Source organism: Hydra viridissima, unplaced genomic scaffold (genome assembly GCF_058129835.1).
Source record: "Hydra viridissima isolate aposymbiotic clone 2 unplaced genomic scaffold, HvirCarnegie_v1 scaffold_18, whole genome shotgun sequence".
NCBI classification, from domain to species: domain Eukaryota; kingdom Metazoa; phylum Cnidaria; class Hydrozoa; order Anthoathecata; family Hydridae; genus Hydra; species Hydra viridissima.
The window spans coordinates 1,537,667-1,561,442 of record NW_028324317.1 but is presented as its reverse complement, the minus strand read 5'-3'; the positions used below and the strand labels follow the sequence as shown (position 1 = coordinate 1,561,442).

Here is a 23,776-nt window from a genome sequence, read left to right as displayed (position 1 = left end):
CTCAGTACATACACCCTGTTTGGTATGTATTTATCAAACATTTCTTAAACATAAAATTTAGAGCGTTTTTTAAACAATTTTTTTTGCTTTATATAAGAATAGGTCGTGTGTAATTGTTAAGCGTTGGTGCTGACTATGGTTATCATCATTTTCTTCTAAAAAAAGATAGCGTGCGAAGCGATGATGCTTGATAATGGTTAGCATCATGTACGATAAAATATCGGGCGATTACTAACCTGTTTTACCTCATATATGCGTTTGTCAATGAGGAAGGGGGGGGGGGGGGGATGCTAAAATTTAACATTTTTGGGGAGGGGTTAAAATTGCGACTTACCCAAAAAAATTTCTGTACACGCCCCTGGTTAACTTATTATATTAAATTGCTGTTAGGTAAGGATTTATCTAAGTATAATTTTTATTTGATATTTTTTAAGAATCTATAAACTATATACACTAAATTTATCAAAAAAAACTCTGTACCAAGTGGAGCAGAAAACAGAAAATTTGCAAACAAAAGCTAAAAAAACAAACTGTGTGCTAGTATGTTAATAAAGTAGAGTTTGTAAGGTAGTGTGCTAGTATGCTTGTTAAGAAGTTTTATTTACAGTATTTTTTTTTGGTTGTTAAGTATACTCTCTAGTTTATGAAAATTAACTTGATATGTAAAATATTCTGTGTAAAAAATTAGTTCTGAAATAATTTAATTTATCTCTCATTGACTACTCTAATAAACATATAATTATTTATATTTAGAGATCTCTGTAAAGTTGCTGACGTAGCTATTATTTGGATGCATGAAATATCTCTAAATGCAATTTTGAAAGATGTTTTTTTTTTTTTTAGAAAATGTATATTAATATTTTTTTAAGCATTTAGAATTTTACAAAAGCCATAATTCAACAGTGTGGTTCAATATAAAATCAAAAGTGGGCACAAAGGTAAAATTATTTTCAATTAATAATATACATGCAAAATTAGTAGTAATAAATTGATTTTACATACTTTCATATCAAATCTAATTCTTTTATTAATTTGTCATTTGTTCAATTTTTGCAGAATTTTTTTTTTATAATAATGAATTTGCTCTATGATTGTAGTTTAGAAATTTATTTTAAACAAACCATTCCTAGTCCACGTACATGTCTGCAGGTTAACATTATGGGATATTTATTCAATACTTAATAGATCCTGATAAGAAATCCTTCCATTTTCACTGAGTTGCTGGCAGCTGCATCAAATCAGAGACCTACACTTTTCTAGCAGATCCATCATTCATACTTATTGCGCTAGGTGATGAGGTTAGCAGAGGAGCATCAAGAAGAATAGAATCTTCATCAATGTTGACCAACCTATACTTTTTAAAGTTCTTTTCTGAATTCAATTCAAATAATAAAATTAAAATGCATGGAAAGGGAGATGCTTCATGATTTGCTTGATAGTTATGGAAATCTTCGGGTGATTTGGTCATTTTTTTAGAAGCACTTAAGTGGCTGCAATTGAATTCTAGAGATACTTAAAATTACTCAATTGTAAGATATATGAAAGGAGACAAGCAGTAACGCAACCAAGAGGCTTTGATTGCATACTAGTAAATCTTTTGTTGAAAAGAAAATTTTTTTTCCTTATTTTGTGTTTAGTATTATCGCTTTTTTAATGTTTTACTAAGTAGTATGAAATTAATGTCTAAAAACAAAGAGAACTAATTTATGTGGATAAAGTTCGCACCTTTGGGAGCAAATCCGACACTTAAAAGCTACGCTCAAATTCTTTACGTTTTCTACAATACTCTATAACTTTGGTTGAGAGAAAAATTTTATAAAAGGCTGCTTTAATGCTGAAAATGATTTATAACTTCTTAAATAAAAAAAAAATAATAAAAAAAAGAAAAGAATTATCACTATGTAAAACACCCATAATTCTTTGTTATTATTATTTAAAAAAACTCTATTAGTTAAGTAAAGACCTAAATAGAAATCTGAAACTTCAATTTCTCTTCCCCTTGACAAAAATTCCTGGTTGTGTTACTGAAATTATCCGTATCGTGCAAGTTGTAACGAGTTAGGGGAGACCGGGGTTAGTTAGCTATAATTGTGTTATAATTGGTTGCTCTACTGAAAACATCAATACATTTTTATAAATTTAATTATAAAAATACATTAAATATAAATTTTTGGTTGGTTTTCGTTCTTATCACAAACTTTATATTTGTCAAGCATTTTTTTTTTCTTTTTATCTTACATACCTAACTTTTCTTGCTTGCAAATTCTTTTTTTTTTTTAAAAAACACTCGTAATTGGTGAATCTGTTAAAATTGGTGTGTTTCCCTTTTCATTTAACTCTTTCTCATACTTCAGTTTTTTTTTGAATTATCTCAAATCTTTAGTTGTGAAGATGAAAATATGACAATATGGCTATAAATCTTTTGAGCAATTAATTTCTGGCTTGTTTTTCTCTGATATGATTTATACTTAACATTAAACTTTCCCTAGAAGGGTTCCGAATTTGGTCTTTCGTTAGTGAATGCAGGTAAAAAATCAAGTTCACTCGAAATGGCTTTTATATTCGAAATTGTAATTGATGAGCAAGGGTGTATTTCCATCCATGAGTCGCAAGCTGTATTTGTGTATTTTTTAAAAGGATCAAATAAACTGCGAACCAGGAGTTGTAGTTTCTGGCTGCATTGAAGTGGAAATGAACAAACAGATACAAATTATTTTCATTGAAGTAGTGAAGTTGTTTAAGTTTATTTTTTAATGAGTCATCCTTGTCTTATAGTAACAGGACAGGCATTTCTTTTGAACTTCTGGACGTTTAACAAAATTATAAGAAAACTCTACATAATAATAATAATGATGATGATGATGATGATGATGATGATGATGATGATGATGATGATGATGATGATGATGATGATGATGATGATGATGATGATGATGATGATGATGATGATGATGATCAGACTGATGCGTAGATTTGTTACAAATATTGATAGCTATGTTACATTTTGGCATAGATTCGCTACTTTAAATAGATTTTCTCCATTTTAGTATAGAAATGTTAAAGTGCTGTATAAAATTGATACCTTGCGGTAGAGAAAGGTTACCCGTGAGTATAAATGCTACATCGTCTTTTTTACATCGCACGCCGCACTGTGGAAAATTGTTGAACAACAGCATATCATAAATGTTTTTTACTAATGTCGCTACTGTCATTATATTTCAATTTTATTCAATAGTTTAATATTCAATCATTACTATAATGCAGGAATTTCACGTAATTTTATGTAAAAAAAATAATTTTGAAGCCCTACTGTTTATTACTTTTGTGAATGTTCAATTCAAACCTGTTCGTTTCCTCACTTTAAAAGTTAATTTTCCATAAAACTTTCTGGGAATAAATATAAAGTATTATACATTTTTGAACAGCTCATCTTATGGATATTTTAAGAAAATTATACATTTTTACTTATATGGTTCAGTTTTGGAGTAATTATTTGAACAATAAAATAAATGAAAAAAAAAAAAAGTTCCTCAAGTTCACAGAGACTTTTGGCAGTTACCCACGCTTCCCCACGCTTTACATTTAATATAGCATTGTAGCCTATGCATTTATTAAAAACATCTAAAAGAATGAGTTGCAGAAACGTGCGGTTTCCGAAATTATTGAGAAAAAAGTGATAAGAGTAAAAAAAACAGAAAACCGCTTTTTACGCGGTTTCAAATTTTGTTCGTTTATAACAATAGCTTGGTATATGTTTTCTAATTTATTATCAATTTTTTATTGATACCATGGCATTCTTGTATTTTTGCACTCATTTTGTGGTGAATGTACACTGCCAATATATAAAGAGTTGAAACATTTATATCGGTATAACAAATACACAGCGGAAATTAAACCGACTCGTTTGACTATTGAATATTACGTATATTACTTTTGTGACTTGTTAAAATGACAACTTTTAAGTGTCCGAAATGTAAATTATTGCTTTCCAGTATTGTTGGAGGAAGGACAGTTGAGAGACTGTCAACAATTTTAAAAGAAAATTATCAACTTTCTGAGGACCACTTGTGTTTCATCATTAGTTATATTCAAAGCCACATTATTCCGTCGTTTAATAAACAATGGATACAGGCGTCACGGAAAAAGGAAGCTTTTTTTTTATCTAAGAACACTGATTGGTTGGATTCTGAATATTGTGTATCTTTACCTAACTCAGAAGAGGCAATTACCGACTTCATGCTATCTACCTCTTTTGAAAAACGCGGAGGACCGTGCGTGTCTTATGGAGATTCGTCAGAATCCAGCAAAAAAAGAAAAAGTTCCATGTTGCTTAAGGAATATGGATTCGAGCACATCTTTAATGCATATCTTCAGGTGTATTATATGGTTCAATGGGAGAAGAAGCAGAAGCAAAACTTGTGGAATCAATAAGGATTGCTGATAAAGACAAAAAAAACTTAATATCGAGTTTTATGGAAAACGCAAGCCAGAAAAATATGCTAACGGACGAAGAAGCACTCAGCGTGTTTATTGATTAAGATTTAACATAAGCACAATAATAGTACATGAGGAAGGTTACAAATGAACGAAACTGTTCCATATTCCCACCATATTACAAAATTATTGAAATTAAACTGACCTGCTATCCACCATCTTCTGCTAAAGAAATTACGAACAAACATGCGAAAATTCTGGAACTGCAAGATTTATTGGATCACACTGTAGCTAGAATTCTGAATATAGATTCCGTGTACATTATTGAATTCAAAAATAGTAAATGGGGCTGTGATGGTTCCTCTGGCCAAAGCCAATACAAGCAGAAGCTTCCAGAGGAATCTGAACTTATTTCTGATGCAAAAAGCTTAGTGACTTGCAAACTTATGGAGAAACATTTGGAGATGGATATGTAGTTTGCAATTCATGCGCAAGAATATACAACATTTTAATTGTCTTGTATGCAACATTACATATATATATATATATATATATATATATATATATATATATATATATATATATATATATATATATATATATATATATATATATATATATATATATATATATATATATATATGTAATGTTTCTATCACTTTGTAAAACAGTGAAAATGAGCCTATTTCAGATTATTGAAAGGAAGTAATTTATTTACAATAGATAACTTTAAAGTAATAAAAATACAATCACTGTAACTAAAAAGATATCAATTATTGAGAAAAACACTCGCTTACGCTTTGACAATAGATGGCTAAATCTGCTGTATTTCTTTCGAAAGAGAAGCGACAAATGTTCATAATGACAATGATTACATAAAAAATATTCCTGAAGATGAATTGAAGAGTTAACTACATAAAAATGTTGAATCTTTAATATTTTATTGAAAATGATTTCATTCCAAGAAATTTCATCAAGAAATGATAAAAAAAGTGCGAAAATGTAACTTTGTATCAGATATTGAAAAACGCTTTCTTCAAATATGAAAATACCGTAAAAACGAGGGCTATTTTATAGCATCATGGTTTGACTTTTGGTTAGGGTTGTTGGATTAGGTATACGGAGGTTGGGAACGAGGCTGATGGTCTGGGGAGTACTTGGTTAGGTAAGGGTGGGTTTGGGAACTGTTTGGTTAGGAATGGGCAAGGTTTAATCAAAAAGGGCTAATTTTCTAATCGCTGTCTTCAGTATATTCTATAATATAATAAAACTCCACAAATGTGCTATTTTGTAGTGGTTAGCACTCTTTATTTTATAATTTTTATATAATACAAATAATATTCTCTTACGCTTCATGCAGTGTTCAATACTGTTTATATCAATTACTCCTCTTTCTTTTATAGCTTCTTTTATTACAAATATCTCTTCTTTAATTAAATCATCTAGTTATTCTCCAGCAATCAAGATTAAAATCTTCTTCTTTTCTTCTTTTATCCAATTGCTTATAAAACTGCTTTTTCATCAAAGTATTCTTCTTATTACAAAATTCTTTCTCTTCTTTGAAATCCTCTTTAAATCTCTTTAAAACTCTTTTCTCTTAAAATCCTCTTTTAAATCTCTTCTAATAAAGAGACGACCGTACTCATCAGTCGCTCTAATCCCTCTATATCTAATTTTCTCTAATTCACTCCAAAATCTCTAAGACTCTCTTTTTTTGAGCTTTTATAGTTTTTTGCTTGTTTTCCAGTTGCGATATCTTTTCATTTATTTTTATGACAGGTTGATGAGTCTTCATGTTTAGGTCTTTTCTCAGTTGTTTTTAACTTTTCTTCTTTCCGTTTTATCGTTTACTTACGTGATAGATCGGTGAATCATCGTGTATGAGTCTTTTCTGATCGTTGTTTTTGACTTTTCTAATTGTCGCTTTACCATTAACGAGTCTTCGCGTCTACGTCTTTTCTCAGTTGTTGTTTTTAACTTAATTCATTTTGCTTTATCATTTATTTATGTGAAGAGTGGACGAGTCATCTTCTATGTGTCTTTTCCGATCGTTGTTTTAACTTTTCTTATTATCGCTTTATCATTTACGAGTTTTCGCGTTTACGTCTTTTCTCAGTTGTTTTTAACTTAATTCTTTTTTGCTTTATCATTTACGCGTCTTCGTGTTTACGTTTTTCCACAGTTGTATTTAACTTATCTTCTAACGCTTTATCAGTTATATATGTAAAGAGTTGGTGAATCATTTTGTGTTTTATTGATCGTCGTTTTTATTTTAGTTCTCCCTCCTCACAATAGGGATAGAAATGTTACTCAAACATAGAGTCATAGAGGTTTGTGGCTGTTAAAAGCACAAAAAAATGAGAATGAAAGACTGGAAACGGAAAACTAAATATTCTTTACTAGGATGGCATGTTAGGATTATTTTAGATTAGATAATCGACAATATGCAAATAGTTTTTTCACACGTTTAATGAATGGGATTTTGCAAAGATATACTAAGACCCTTTCATTTTAATGCTAGGGTCTTAGTATTTCTTTTGTTGATTCTGTATTTCTGTGATGTTACTGTAGTGTATACTTCAAATTTTTATTATTTAGAAATTAGAACTTAGAAGGGCAGATATTAGATACTAGCATATACCAAACTATTTATCGCTTCACTTTACTTTATATCGATGTCTTTGAAAATGAACATAGGTAGCTTTTCATTGACTGTAATTTTTTCCAAATCTAAGGGATAGAGTAGGAGTCTAGCAGAATAGAAGGGAACAGTAAAATAGTACTAGTACAGCCTTATACAAGTTCAATTTAAAATATAGCTTATCAATTCACTTCACTTAAAACTTTTTGTTTATAGAACTTGAACTTGAAGTTATTGAGCTTAAAACTTGAACGAAGTCACGCGATGTTCGTTTGTTTACTTTTTGTATGCACTCGTTTCGTTTATTCAAACGGTTTCGAAGAAAGTTATATATTTAGAAGCGAATTCGAAAGCCGTTAGAAATTTTAAACAATTTAAAAACGAGTCATTTCGTATTTATACAGCTTTTACGATTTTTAAAACCGCGAAAATATACTTTATTTGAACTGACACGATTTTGAGAACCGTTTAATTAAATTTTATGCAACTTTTAACGATTTCGAAACACGTTCACACACGACTTTTAGCGACGTCAAAGCTTCGACTTCGAATCACATCGACCTTGATTATTTTATCTCTAGTTGTTACCAAACCGAACCCGAACTTTAAAATTATTGGGAACGAACCGAATCAAACAAACTGTCCTAAGCTTAACCAAGCCAAATAGAGGTTTGCAAAAGTGAAAATTTCTTAATTCGCATATCTCTGCAATACATAACATTATACGTAACACAATACATTGCCTAATGCATTACATACCGTGAGGTTAGAATTATTTTGTTTTCTCATTTTAAATGTTGGGAGAATATGAGTTAGTAATTTTAGTAAGTAATAATTACTTTTAAAATATATTTTATTTTCAAATTTTTTTTCTAAATAATTTGTTTAGAGAATTTAATAAAATAATAACTTATGCTTTAAATAATTTCTATAAAAATTTTCTAAAAAATTTGTATAGAAATCACTTAAAGCGTATGATATTATTTTATTAAAAACTAAGCAAAAAATTTTAATTAATTTTTACTTTTAGAAAAAAATAAAAAACTTTCTCTTAACATTTAAAATGGGAAATCGAACAAAATAATTCTAACCTCGCGATAAGTCTACAATACATAAAATTACTAACCAAAATCGAAATGTTGTTTTTTAAACATTTGTAATATTGAGGCGCTGTTAATGTTCTAAGTTTTTATTCATATCTTAGTAATTATTGATTACGATAATTACATAATATTTTAGTAATAATGAGTAACAGGAATTACTCGTAAATGGACTAAATAAGTGTAGGAGAAATTGATTACAGACGGAGCGGCTCACTTAGTACCTGCATCATGGACAAAGAGTGAATGCTGGACACGTTTCCGTTGCTTTGAAGTAGAGGATTAGGTTCGTTGCTAGATTTACTGCATATATGTTTATTTAGTTTTATAAGTATGTAATTTAATCAATAATCACCTGCATTTCTCAGACATTGCATATAGCACACAATTTTTCACAACTTTTCACTTGTTACTTGCTAACAATGATAGCAAAATATATTTATTACAAATTGTAAGTAATATTTTGGAAATACAATGTTTTTTGTAGTACAAAAAGAAGGCCATTATGTATTGCTATGTATTTAATGTCTAATGTTTATTGCTTTATACTTTACAGGCTCCTAAACACATACTTGAAAATGCTCAACGTGCAGCCGTGTGGATAATTGCTAAAGACATTCAGCCATTCTTGCGTGTTCACGATGATGGGTACCGTCACTTTGCTCAAACAATGATTGATATTGGATCGAAGTATAGATCAGTGCAACCTGAGGATATTATGTGTGATCAAACAACGCTGTCTAAGACACGAACTTGCTGGAGTTACTCATATCGCAATAACAACTGATCACTGGACCAATGATATTCTAAAATACTCTTATCAGACTTTTACATCACATTACATTAACAGTAGTCATTGCCTTATAAGTAAACGTGATGGATTATTTGAGTTTAGTGAGTCTTAAACTGACATTGCCGTAAAAATAATGACAACTGAAATACTTAAAAAACTTTTCCCTCAGACAATAAGAAGTAACAATTCGGTATTTGTGACTGACAAAGAAAGTGATATAAATTCGGCTTATCGCAACAATGTTAGACTTGGCTGTGCAGGTCATAATCTGAATATAGTTGTTGAAAAGGCTTTGAAGTCCCCTGGTGCTACTTTAGTTCATGAAATGATCAAGACTTCAAAGGAAATGGTGGACTACTTTTCCCCCATAGTGGTAAAAACCAGCAACTAAATCACACTCTAAAACAGGATACTGCAACTCGTTGGAATAGTAAAGTTTTTCTTTTGCAATCATTGTTATGCCAGTTAGATCTTATCAAGTCCATTCTTGCTTATTCAAAGCAGTTTGACAAACTTGAGCAACTGAATAACGTTAGTGAAAAATTGTTGTATTACGTTGTAGAACTTTTGCATCCTTTTCACAAGGCTACTGTGCAATTGTCACATGACTATGTGCCAACGTCCATTGATGTATGGCCAATGCTATTTTGTCTTCGGTCAGTCTGTAAGATCAATGGCTCAGACAGTGACAGTATGCGTGATTTGAAGCCAGCTTTTCTGTCCAGCTTGAATGAAAAATATATTATTCATCCTTTGCACAAGCTATCAACACACACTGTTCCTTCTTACAAATATTTGTATTTCGTCAATACAGAAGATCGCAATTTTGTTCATTCAGAACTGCGTAGTATGGTAGGCAAAATTATTTCTTCACCAAATCAGGTGATGCGCAAGGACTCAGGTACTACAGATATAGACAGCTTTAGTGAACGCAGTCATTCAGATCAACTGCCTCCTTCAAAGAAGAATAAAGCTGACCCTGAATTGTATGATTTGCTTGCAGACTTTAAAACAGCTGCCATTAGATTGTCTAAGGACGACCGTAATGACATAAGACATGAATTTGACAAATACTTGCCATTGCCCGTGACAGCGTGTGATGCATTGCAACTCTGGAAAGACAATCCGCGTGAACATAAGCTTCCAATGATACCATTGATTGGTAGAAAGTTGTTGACTATTCCTGGTACAAGTACTCCCAGTGAAAGAGTGTTTCAGTGTGTGGGGTGACGATGAGTGAGCGCAGGGCACGCCTAAACTAAGAAACATTAGAAATGCTAATATTTCTCAAATACAGCATGCAGGCCTGATTACTAGACTGACAGTAGGCTACTTAAGCTACCATTATCTGTGTTCAGAAAGTTACTGTTTTAATGTTTTGTGAACTTTAACTGCAGCTATTAGCTATAAGCAACTGAATTGTTTTTTGAACATTTGAAGTTGCAGTATAAATGAATTGTAAGTTATTTCAAATAATTTTCAATGCTTTAACTACTTAATATTACTTTGATTTATTTGTGTTTTATCATTGTCAATGTAAAGCTTTGTAACTAATAAAAAAACAGTTGTGTTGATACCGAACCGAACCCAAACTAGTCCGAACTCTCTACTAGTAATGCGTTGTGCAGCTTTTGAGGGTTTGTTGTAAATATGAAATGTTGCTCCACATGACGGTTGCTGAGACATATTTCGAACGAAAATTTTAATTACATTTCAATTTTATGTATTAATTACAGTGAATAGAGTTTTTTGCTTGAATGTGTCATAATAAGAATTAGATTTTGATAATAGATAATTTCTACAATAAATAGTTTATGCCTTAAACTATACTATTTATTATAAAAGTAAAACTTTTTAAAATTTTTAAAATTTTAATGTTTGTTGTTAAATATTTTTACGAAGTCAAAGAAACATGGTTGATATTAAGAAAAGAAATAAAAAAAGTATCATTAAGCCATGCAGTTGAAGTTAATAAGCAACTTTTAAAAAGTAATTATTTTCATAGCTACATTTTGTTAAAAACCTATTTTGACATCAGAACCTTCATACTGCAATTGAAGGGAATGGAACTCCTGGAGTTATTATGTTAATTTTTCAGTAAAATGCCTATATTTTGACGTTAAAAAAAATGGAAATAGCATAAGTAAGAGACAAAAAATATCTCTAAGCCCTAAAAAAAGATAGACTGATATCAGAATTAGATTTTTAAATATGAAAAACGGTCGGTTTTTTATCTTTTAAATCAAAAATCAATTTAGTTCGGATAAACCGCCCAAACACCAGAATGAAATGGTTCCAAAAAGGACCGTACTTTTTTAAATAATTATATGTATAAACGAACTATATCTCATAACTAAAGTTTTGCGAAACAAATTACTTCAAAATGTTAAACAGTTCTCTAAATATTCTCTAAAACTTTCCTTTTTATTATTAGAGCGGACGCGTAGTACGCAGTGACAAAAAGTCTTTTTCAGGCTACCTCGTTTCGGACTTTTTTCGTTTTAATAATATAACTCCATCCAACTATTTTGCTAAGCCAGATAATATCAACTATTATTTGATTAAGACTCTTACTCATCAACGGCCATTGTTACATAAAAATAAAACAATCTGACATTAATTTAAAATAAAAGTTAACAATGCAAGAAAGTTAACTTACTTGAAAGGTTTTTAAGTGAAACTTCCAACAACCAAAACAAGAACTCACCGATCTCAGTTTGGTTCATCGCAGATTTCGGTTGTTAGTTTTTCATTATACGAAACCATTGATTTAATGGGTTTTTGCTTTTTTGCTTTCTATGCTGTTGCATAAATTCTTAACTTGCTGGTTTCTATCAGTTCGAGAAAAACTGTAGAATTCAACGCTTGTATTATCGATCAACCAGCTGTTCACATAAAGATGGAGATACTAGAGGGCGATATGTACCGGTACGTCATCTACTTCTGTTCTACTCTTGTTATTTGTTACCTGATTAATCAATAATTTTAGTTTCATAGTTAGAAAAGCCGGGGAAAGAAAGAGGAAAATATGACTTTACTGAAGCAAATAACAAAGGCAGGATGAAGTGAGAGAACATGAATAATAACAAAGTTAACAAATAACAGATCTTGAATAGTAAAAGTTTATTCTTGAATAATAAAAGTTTAATACCAGAAATCTGATATCAAAAATCAGATTAGGAACCCTTTTTGAAAAGCCTCTTACATAATAAACTGTCATAAATATAGTTAAAAAGAAGAAAAAAAACTTGCATGGCTTATGTCCCTTTTGAAAACACGTCTTTCAACCAAAAGTTCGTATTTCAATTAAAGCTTCAAAGTGCGTGTTAAACTTCAAAACTGTTCTTTAACTTCTTGCTTTATTAATAATTATTTCAAAATAATGCCAAAAGTTTATGCAGATGTCAATCGTGCAGATAATGCTGCATTTTTCAGAATTGCTCAAGTTTCTTTTAAAACAGTTGGTTTGGAAAAGATGGATCATTGGCATCTTTTTTGTTCTTAAGGTGCAGAGTCCCCGTACCTCAAGCCACTTTAACAGTCAATAAAATGTATTCCATCAAAAGGAAGTTTACTGGGATAGCAGTTTTGTTTCAGTGACTGAGGGGGTTCCTAAAATGTCTTATATCAAACGATTTGTTTCACTACTAAAACTGCTCTTTAGTATCTTGACGCATCACCTATTTCTTTGTACTTGTTTATTAACTTTAATAATAGTTTGCTGACGAACTGAATATAGTTTTACTGAAATTTATCATTACTATTAACAGACCTCTTTTTCGTAGAACGGCTTTAAAAGACGAAGTTGTCATGGAGAACGAGTTCGACGATATAAAGGGTTATAAAATATTTTTAATGTTTACCATTTGAGACAGATTTTCGATTTTTAAAAAAAAACCTCTTTTAGTTGAAAAATTTCCACAAGATGTGTTTACAACGCTTGCTGATTTGTTGACTTATGATTGGCAAAAGTTTGCTCGATGTCTTTCGGTTGATAACTCAACAATCGATAATGCAAAAGAAGAATTTGAAACTATGAGAGAACAAACTTTGCAAATACTGAACCAATGACGTAAAAATAATTCATCAAAAAAATGGCGAGATGTGAAAAGAGGATTACTTTTTTGCAAGCGTGAAGATTTGATCAGTCAATGCGAACGAAGTAGGTATTTTGAGCATGATATTTTTTGTGCCGCTGTCGTACAAATTTATTTCCCCCATAAATTTATTTCGGTGGCGCAAGTTACTAAGGAATTGAAATTATGAGGCTTGCGCATAAAATTGTTTCCGATATAAACTTTTTTCCGTTGTGGAAAAAAATTGCAGAAAAAAAGTATTCTCTTTTCATTTATTTGCGAGGTAAAGAAGGTAATCTTATTTCGAAGTTTTAAACTCAAAAGTAAACTAATCACTCAAATATTCAAGGTGGTAGTATACCATTAAAAAAAAAATCTTGTATTTCAACTTTTTTTTCAATCTTTAATAGTGAATAAATTATATAATATGATTAAAATGAAAGTAAAAATTTTAAAGTTTAAAAAAATTAATTATGCGCATAATTATTGATAGACAAAAGCATAAAAATGAATAACTGGCGACACGGTTTTTTCAGCAACCGTAAATAAATTTGAACTAAAATTTTGGCTTGTGATCCTTTACTTATGCAATTACAACATACACTAAAAGTTTTGGATTTTGAGCAAAAAAAGTCAAAATATATGCATTTTAGTCATGTTTGGAAATTTTGGAGATATTTGAGAACACAAAATCACTCACAAAAGCAGAACACAATTAGCTGTAAACATAATTCTAGTAGAGGTTGCAAATACATGTGTTACAAACAAGTATGCCAAATTTAAGATCAAATCGGTTATCGGTTTGAAAAATATCTCCGTCGCCAGGCTGTAAAAGATGATTTTGAGAAAAACTCAATTTGAAAATAAAAACAAAAAAAAATTGTTCAAAACTCCCCACTTCCATAAACTGCACCTTCTTATGTTTCGCTTTGATCACAAAAACCTTTTTGTATAGCTCTTAGTTTCTTGCATCTTAATTTCACTATACTTGTACATTGTTTTTCTGCTTTAGAAATGCGCTTTGAGTCATTTATAAAACAAAAGTTATGTAGATTGCAACCTACTGTTATTTTAGGCTCATCAATTAACATAATTTACATGTTTTTGTTTCTATTTGAAAGTCAATACATTTACCACTTTTAACTGAAATTGCAGAAACAACTCCATTATTTAAAGTAAAACCACGCTTTTGCCATGAACCATCAAAGCTACACATAATGTCTCTTGATGTTTCACCTGCAGGGATTAATTCATTAGCAGCATTTTTCATGTTCTGGTCAACTAAACTCTGATAAACATCTAACAGTTTATATAAAGTTTTATTGTAGCTTTTTTTGTTCATAGGTGGCTTCATATTCATTATTCAACAAAAATTTTTTGATGATGATAACCCTTTACCCATTTCACGAAAAGCCACAATGACACTTGTGTTAATATCAAATGGTTTTTGTCCACTACATTTGCTTTTACTAGGCTCTTATTGTTCGATTAAATTTTTTTTACAAAATGTAGCAGATGAAAAAAACTCAGTTTTCCAATTGCAACTGTTACAACATATTTTTAAACCAATACTTAACCCATACTTTTTGGAGGAATCCAACATTAAGTAAACATTATCTTCACACAAATTCGGGCATTTCAGTAGCGATATAACGTTTTCCAACAGACTAAAGTTCATAACAAAGTTAAAATCTGTACTTTGAAAATCCTGAAAATCTCTATCAGCAATATTTAATTTTTTTGAAGAAGCAGAATGTGTAGCAGATTTAACAAAAGATAAAGTTTTCGTTTCTGAAGAAGAAATCTTTGTATATCTGTTTCCACGAAATTTTGCTTTTTTATTATTGTATATTCTGTTTGATAATTGTTTTCTCTTTGATTGACCAATATTATTTTTATTTTAAAAAGATAAAAGATATCCCATAGCATAAATAATAAAATTTGAATGCAGCTTGAAACAACAAGCGAAATACGTCAATAAAGCCATTATACTAAACTAATTAGCAAGAAGTCGTTGCAGTCTACAACTTTGCACTTAAAAGAGTTGACAAGGTAAGTATTTCATGGCTTTTTTTATGGTTTAACTTGTTTCTGAAGCGCATAACAACGGAATAAACAAAGCGTTGCTTGGGGGAAAATAAAAAATATTTTATACCGATACATTATAAACAAGTTTTAACATGTGAAGCTTTTTTTATTTAATTAAATCAAATAAAAATTCGAAATCTACGATGATTTTATTGGTTAAATTATAAAAGTAAAAAAAAAATTTTTTTTTCACTTTTATTGGTGTACTACCACATTAAGGAAATCTAGAGGGGGAGCGCAAAATACCTTAGCCCATAGATTTTTGAGGCTAATTTTGTTTACTTTTTAACTGGTATTTTAATTTTTTCTATATTTTCTTAAATTTATTATACCAATATTGCCAAAAGGGGCCCTATTGTAGTAACTTAGTCCGAGCGTCTGAGTACTTTTAACCGTGCCTTTTAAATATTCTCTTAACATTAACTTTAACAGCTCTGAGCAACCCTTAACACGGATTATTAGTAAATAAATCAATAACAATTTAACTTATCTGAAATGTATTATCATATGACCAGATCGACAAAAAGGTTAGTATCAAAACCTAGCCAGCACGGTAACGTACAAAAAACGTATAATTAACGTTTTGGACGCGTTCTAAACGCATGCAAGTATAGATGCTCAATGATGTCCTTTTTTGGCGATTAAGTTCCATATGTGTATAAACATGATCCTGATATCCCAGCTGACATTTGGTCCGGAAAAGACGTCTTTGAACGTTCAAAAGACGTTCGGAGTTTCTTTTAAACTTTCAGAAGATGTTTGTTATGCTTTGAGCGTTGAATTTTGTAATCAAGAATATTCTTGAGCTTTTTGTGACTTAAACGTTCAAAAACCAAAGTGACGTCAACGCATGTAGCCATAATACATAACTAGCAAAAAGCAACCCGTAATACGGGTTATGGTCGGTCTGTTAATTTATGGTGGCTGTTTTCCACAATTTAAAGTTGCGAAGCCATTACTAAAACCCTTTTAGAAAAACGCCTTTAAATTTAAAAAATTAAACCATCTGTAAAATTAAAATAAAAAGTATGCGGAGGTAAAATAATTTACCAATTATTTAACATTATTTGAGAAATTTAAAACTGACATATTTCATATCAGTGTAAGGCAGAACCATTTTCCTCGACATAACTAAGTTCAAAACAATACGTTTTTAGTTACTGACACAAAATAATAACGCTTCATCATGCACGAAAAAAGCTAAATTTTTGTTATATTTTTTATAACATGAACTTTAATTAATAAGAGTAATACAAAGCGAACGTTAAGTATACATGAATTATTAATTTTTTGGTATCCCCTTGATGCATGTTTCTTTAAAAAAGGAAATTGTCTTAAAAACGTTAAATGCACACAACTAAATAAATTAATTATAAATAACTGAACATTTGACCATTACTATTTATGGCGCTAATCTGACCATTTTTATATGGCCTCTTTGTTTCAACAGTTTTTAATAAACGGTAATTTGCTACCATTTACTAAAAATTCCTTTTGTTACTCGAAATTTAATTCTCTTAAATATTTTGACACTAATAAAGGACCTCCCTTCCCCGTTTTTGCCTTAATGGTGGTCAAGAGAATAGAGCTATTTTTATTAAGAGTAATCAAGTTTTTGATGAAGACCTTTTACCAGAATAATAAAATGTGACACAATGATTTAAGAATTTAACATATATAAGAATTTTTTCTTTCCTCAAAATTAAGCTAATTACTTAGTTAAATACCTTATAAAATTTAAGTAACTCGATATTTGACAAATGCGCAAAACAACAATATTCAACCCCCGTTTAAAAAGATCCCCTAAGTTACGTACAACAAATATTATTAGGCATAAAATAGAGAAAATTAAAAAAAAAATTGAACTAATTGCATATATTTATATAATTTTAACTGACCAAAAATTTACAATAAAAGGTAATCAGGTTTTCTTTTTATAAATCGTATAAATGCGTCAATCGTAAATCTTAAAGAAAAAAAAAAACCACATAAAAACTGAAAATCGATTTACCTATTTATAGTAACCTATTTTGACATGGCAGTTAATATAAACATTTATCGAAAATGTAACTACAAAATCTGTTTCGAAGTGCAAAGGATTAACAATACTAAAATAAATTTAAAAAAAAAAAAATCAAATTAGGATATAACCTGCATTTTTAGTATAATGTTGGCTTTTAGTAAATAAATAAAAGCAGTAAGTTCCAATAATGAAACTACCTATTATTCATTTATAACAATAGACACCAACGTGAAGGTAAGCCAAGCAGTCTATCAACACAAAACATCACAACAATAACACATAACAATAGAATATTTACACCCTTGATCCTAAAATCCAGCAAAAATAACAAACCAAATTAAAATATGAAAGACAAATGTAGAAAACCAATTTAAAGTTAACTATACATTTATCTTTTTACTAAAGATATAACTACATAAAAATATATTTGTTTTTATATTCAATATTAGTTATTCAATTATTTCAAATTTAGGACATTATAACACCCTAGATTTAAAGATCAAGGTTGCATAATCTCCCATACACATTACGCTAAACATTAACAGACATTATTGTGTTTCCAGAATAATTAAAAAAGGCTAGACAACACAACCTAGCTCTAAAGCAGTAAAACCGCCTGACACTAAATGCTGCCAAGTCACACCTCTGCTATAAGTACACCGCTTGGCTGGCAAGGTTATCAATCTTGCTCAATATAATGCCAACTCACACCACTTTGAAAACATGGAAACAACATAATTTAAACATATATACAGCTATAAACAAATATGGTTTCATATAACACATATAAACATATTAAATGACAGGTATATTTATCAAAATCTATGAAAAAAATATTAAAGTAATAAAAAAAATATAACATTATTTGTGTAACACTTTTTACCTACCATACCTTGAATGAGATGTTTATCAATTTTGAAAAACAAGCTATTAAATGCCCTAGTTCTTGAACATGCAACATATAGCTGACCATGAGAGAAACATGGTTTTTTGAGATATACCCCAACTCTATCAAATGTTTGACCTTGACTTTTATTAATTGTCATTGAATAAGCCAATTTGACAGGAAACTCACGACGTTTCAGAACAAAAGGTAAATTAGAATCTGATGGAGCCAACTGAATTCGAGGAACAAAAGCCCATTTACCACCAGAAACACCTGTCAAAACCTCTGCATCAATATAATTATTTTGAAGAGCACAAACTTTCATTCGAGTACCATTACATAACCCAGCTTTGAGATCTAAATTTCTAAGTAGCATAATTACACAACCAATTTTCAATTTTAAACAATGAGGTAGCATACCTGAAGGAGTTAAGCTGTTCAAAAACTCAACAGGAAAATTATTTCTTTCATTAAGGTCATCAGTATCAATTTAATAAGCACTTAAATAAATTTTGACCTCACCCGGCAGACATTCAAGCACTTCTTCATTGATAATGAATCAACATTAGTTGGTGTTAAAATCATGCGTTTAGAATAATCATTTCGATCAGCATCTCCAAAAATCTTTTCAACAACTGATTCATTTTCTCTAATAATCCACTGATTTGGTTTTTCAATGCATCCTTTAAAAGGATCCTCCTCTTCGTCAGATATTGTTCCATTCCCAAGTTTTAGTAGCCATTGGGAAAATTCACCTTCCCCATCTTGTACTCATATATTTTTAGTTAATGCAAACTTCTGCACCCATTGCCAATGCAAAGAACATTTTACACACAATTCTACTATTTCAGCTGGTTGTGTTTATACAAAATTCTACTACTTCAGTTGTTGAACATTTTTATTAAAATTTTCTAGATTTAAGCCAATAAACTCATCAATAACAGGCAGATTGTAATTAGCCAGCATTTTACCACTTTGATTAATAATCTTTTCATTTTGATGAAGAGTAGCTTGTTCAGCTATTAGAAGTGGGATTGAGCGGTGAATGAAATCTTCCATCATAAAAGCTTTGCATGTATTCCAGAGATGTAAAAGATTGTCAGATTCACAAAAGGTCAAAATATTTGAAAACAACTGTCTAATTTGCTTTGGCGTACTTGTTAAAACTGCCTCAGAAAGAGTATTCTGCCATTCAGTGTTATCTTACAACAATTCTTTCAAAACACATGCTTCACGAAACGTTTCAAGGACAATACCATTAACAGTACACACATCCTCCCAAGATGTTGCTCCTTTTGCTTGCAAAAGTAACAGTTTAAGAAAAAACAATTCTCCAGTTGGATTAACTTTATCCATTCTTACTATCACCTTATTACCACCCCTTTGTCTAACCTTCCATTTACAATTTTTATCATCAAATATAAAGTGATAAGGAATGTCTACATAAGAATAGCAATGTGCTCTTTCATTTTCAGTATTTAACTTAAACCATGCCGTTAGGTGCTTATCACGTTGAGCTGCACAATATAAAGCCATCTGTTCTGCTCCTTTTCTAAAATACAATAATTGATTTTCAGGTAGATGTTTACCAAGTCACAGCACTTTGAAAACACGGATACAACATAATATAAACATATGTACCAACTATAAACACAATAAATGTGTTTAAATATGTATATAAGGTTAAATATATTCCTTATATACATATTTAAACACATTTTTAAAATAATTATATAACACATGTTAACACATACACAAACAGTAAAAAAACACTTTACATTATTATAAAAACACATTGATAAAACAACTATAAAGCACTTATTACCACATACACATACATATCAAAAAAGCATATATGCAAACAATAAACTTGTGCAAACAAAAATTTTAAAAATGATGCGAGAAAATTTAAAAAGATACAAAATATATATTTACAAACAATACTCTTTACCTTCTTTTTTTTCTTCATAAGAACTGTAATCCTCATAACAAAATTTAACCTTTACATACAATGACATGTGACTTGCCATGTCAGTGTTGGCACAAAAGTTTAATTTACTTTTCTAAATTTTCTAAAAAAGAACAGAAATAGTTAATAGCATCACAGAAATTTCAATGCAGTAATAACCATTTTATGGAAATAGCATTAGTATAACTTTAAATAACATCCATACCCCTATTTTCCTTCTAAAAAATAAGATAATAAAAACAAAACTGCAAAAAGAAAAGCTAAAACAAACAAAATATAAACGATTTAAAAAATTAAAATCCTTTCTTCTTTATATTATAAAAATTTAAATCCTTTCTACTTTATCTAATTAAAATTTAAATCCTATCTACTTTATCTAATAAAAATGTAGGCGCTACTCGACTTTTTTTTTATCAAAAAAAACGGTTTGAAGGTTACATTTTCTAAATTTTATATGTGATAGAACAACTATGAACTGAGTTTCAAAAGTTCTTCTTTTAGGAAAAAAAACTTTTGAATTCTTTTTTAAAATTTATTACAAAAGTACATTACTTGCAATATAGTTTATTCTCTATTAAATCAAAAAACGGCTATTTTCATTGCCACAAAAAATTGCGCAAGATAAACATACTTTAACGACTTTTTCAACGTAAAAACCATGCTATTAATGTATTGCTTTTATCAGCTAAAAGATCATTAACTTATTATTTTCAAAATGGCGAATATTAGGGTTTTTAATGGGACTTTTTACAACTTTGACTTCGAATTAGAGCTTTTTCCATTAATTTTCAGGTCTATGTTTTTGTATTTTTATGAATCAGCATACAATTCTCTATCAGAATCAATCATAAAATTAGGGGGGGGGGGGGGGAGGGGAGAAAGTCGAGTAGCGCCAAAATGTATATATAACTATTTTATATACTTACTTCAATTATAAGATGATCTTAACGATTATTATTTATCTTCATATGATTCTTTATGTAATATATCTAAACTAATAATTAAATTCCAAAAGAAAGAAAGTTTTAACTCGCTTCATGGATCTTTCTCCAATGGCCGCGTGCATTTTAAGAACGCGCTCTTTCAAAGCCTAGTAACTAATGACGCAACGACGACATTAAACATAAAACATTAAATTTTTCTGTACTAATTATATTAAGATTATAATACAAGAGCTTTTTTCCAAAAATATTTAAGTAACAAAACATATTTTACATTACAAAATCTAAAAAACTGACAGTATGGATTTCTTTTTCACGGCCACTGCTTTTTCACGGCCAAAGCCTTTTTTATCCGCCTTTAAAAAATAGATCAAAAAGTATTAAACGAGCGTCTTGTTAAGATCTTCTAGGTCTGATGCCTGATTCATGAAATATTAATTAAGTAATTTACTTTGTTCACCTACCATAAATAAAAATCAAAGTTCATATATTAACTTTGAAAAACGAAAAAGTTGTCTTGTTCTTATACGTGTTACAGGATATGCACCCTATCATACATATTTCTTGACTCTCATTGTTATCGAATATGCTAATCCAGCAGGTAACTGAAAAAGTTTTAGTATTAAAGGTAAATTGGAATTTTTCACTAAAATTTTTCATTAATTCATTTTTCCCCATATGCTTAATAATGTTTTTAACAGAATTTTGGCTATAAAAAAAGCCTTTTTTGTGATGATTGTGACTGCCTAATCCAAACAAGACGCACCTTTTGTATTTACCATACAGCATTGACATCATAGATAGAAAATGTAGATTCTTCATACAGGTTTAATCTTGTCTTCTGAAGGCATCAATATCCACTGAAGCAAAAGTCTAACTTTCAGCACTCTCTGATAAAACCTTGCAATAATAAACAAAATAAAATATATCTGGTATGCCCTAGTGTAAAAATAAATCAAAATAACTTAATTCCTGATGCATAATGCATTTTACCATTAAAACATTAATATGAGTCGATCCCTTAATGTTTGCTTTGACAAATCCTCACAATAATACCTGAAATAAAGCAAATATGATATATAAAAATGATATTGAAAAAGTATTCACAGACAAGCCTTTAAGGGATGGCAGGTGCCATACGTTCAGGTTACACTGATTTATTAAAACTACTAAACACCAGCATCATGTCTAATTAGTAGAAAATTTAAAATAATCTGAAGCTATGTTAAAAGTAAATTATTAAATAATACAAAACAAATATTTCCCTGCACTAATTTCTCAAGCTTCTGCCACTGATTGACAAGAAACATGAAAATAATTTTTACAGCTATTAAACTGCGTAACTTTTTAATCTATGCTGAACTTATAATCTATAATTAGACAATCTACACAACAATCTACATATAATCAGACAATCCACATTGACAAACATTAAAAATTGCCGAACTACTTTCACATTTATGAACTGTTTTTTCCATTTATGATCTTGGAAATGATGTAAAATACTTTGCTTTAAAGCAATTGTGCAAATACTGGCGTATCGCAGATTGATTGCACAAAATGGATGCAACATTTTGTCCCATACAAACATCTACTGCAAATGCAATTGCAAACAAACCACAGTCAATTCCTCCAATTTGTTGCTGACATGGTTGGTATAGACACATAGCAGTATTTTTAGAAGACAATATCATTTAAACAATTTAATTTTGTACAAGTAAAGTTGGGATTTATTTCTTCATTGAGTCATAAATTTTAATAAATCTATCACTGCAGCCATGTGTGCTAATGAATAGCCATTAAAGGGATCCGTCATGAAAAATTTGTAGCATCTCTTGTGACTGTTTGCTGAACATAACATTAGTTCCTAGTAAAGTTTCTTGCATATATTGAATAGCAGAAAATTGATTTCTTAACATTGCTTGAGCAGCATTAATTTCAATATTTGTTCACATGTTTTGATTCAGAGTACTCTCAAACACAGATACAGTAACTGTAATGCTATTTTTAGGTGAATAAGTATGAATATTATCAATGTTTTTAATATCTGACTGATTTTGTAATGATATTGTTTGACTAGATCTAGTCTTTTGGACTACATTTGTTTCTGGGCAACTACTGACATGACAAATTGAATGACAAATCTAAATGAGTTGCTTCTTGATGTTGAATATTAGTTTCTATGTCTTGATATGGATAATAAGGTTTAAGCTGAGAAATGTTTACTTTTGCATTTAAAGTTTCACCCTTAAAGTTATTTAAAGTACATTGACTTTTAAAATTTAAAGTAGTAAGAAAATATGGTCCCAACCACTTCTTAGATAAAGACTCACCTTTGCGACCACGCCTTCTTGCATTTAGCTTTATCACTTGATCATTAGCTATAAATGTAAACGTCTATACACCTCTTTTTGAAACTTTTTTTCATGTGTTGCTCCAACTGCTTTTCTTGAGCAACTTTTACATTTTCTCAAACTTTTTTCTCTACAGCTTCACAATCATTAACTAGCTTTTCTACTGCAAAATCAGAAAACCACAAGTTAGCTATCATCACACAGTGGGCCCAGAGGTGGAAATAGAGAAAAAATATTTGTTTGAGAAAGTCTGTACAAATTATTTATTCAGAAAATCAGATAAATTTGTGGACAAATAAAAAAAAAAATTTCTAGCTTATTTCTATGTGGTGTTATGCATTTTTGAAGTTGATGAATTTCCAATTTTTTTGTTTATCTATAAAAGTTTAGTAAATTCGGTTAGTCTCCATTTAAAATTAATTTACCGACATTAAAATTGATAAACCACTTGTGCAAAAGTTGTTTTTAGTT

At 29.9% G+C, this 23,776-nt stretch overlaps 1 protein-coding gene, 2 long non-coding RNA genes and 3 pseudogenes across 4 annotated transcripts in view; 2 read left to right on the top strand and 4 right to left on the bottom strand.

Annotated features, from left to right (window-relative positions):
• Nucleotides 1–23,776, bottom strand: part of LOC149876754 (uncharacterized) — a 250,371-nt gene that overhangs the window by 7,916 nt on the left and 218,679 nt on the right. The gene's annotated exons all lie outside the window — the stretch shown is intronic.
• Nucleotides 1–23,776, top strand: part of LOC149876765 (uncharacterized) — a 111,255-nt pseudogene that overhangs the window by 70,429 nt on the left and 17,050 nt on the right. The gene's annotated exons all lie outside the window — the stretch shown is intronic.
• Nucleotides 11,607–14,014, top strand: LOC149876769 (uncharacterized). The gene is made up of 3 exons (XR_016448469.1): nt 11,607–11,896; nt 12,754–12,806; nt 12,876–14,014. It is a non-coding gene; the product is annotated as an uncharacterized LOC149876769 (long non-coding RNA).
• On the bottom strand, nt 14,129–14,932 carry LOC149876768 (uncharacterized; annotated as a pseudogene).
• LOC149876767 (ATP-dependent DNA helicase PIF1-like) lies at nt 16,996–21,093 on the bottom strand. The gene is made up of 3 exons (XM_090074970.1): nt 20,937–21,093; nt 19,993–20,113; nt 16,996–19,593 (listed from the first exon to the last, which is right to left on the bottom strand). The coding sequence occupies exon 3, from the start codon at nt 18,457–18,459 to the stop codon at nt 17,992–17,994; it is 468 nt and encodes a 155-aa protein (XP_089931096.1). The 5' UTR covers nt 18,460–19,593; nt 19,993–20,113; nt 20,937–21,093; the 3' UTR covers nt 16,996–17,991.
• Nucleotides 22,430–23,502, bottom strand: LOC149876766 (uncharacterized; annotated as a pseudogene).

Excerpts from the sequence above, each read along its gene's own strand:
- LOC149876767 (XM_090074970.1), bottom strand. The coding sequence starts at position 18,459 with ATGCTACCTCATTGTTTAAAATTGAAAATTGGTTGTGTAATTATGCTA.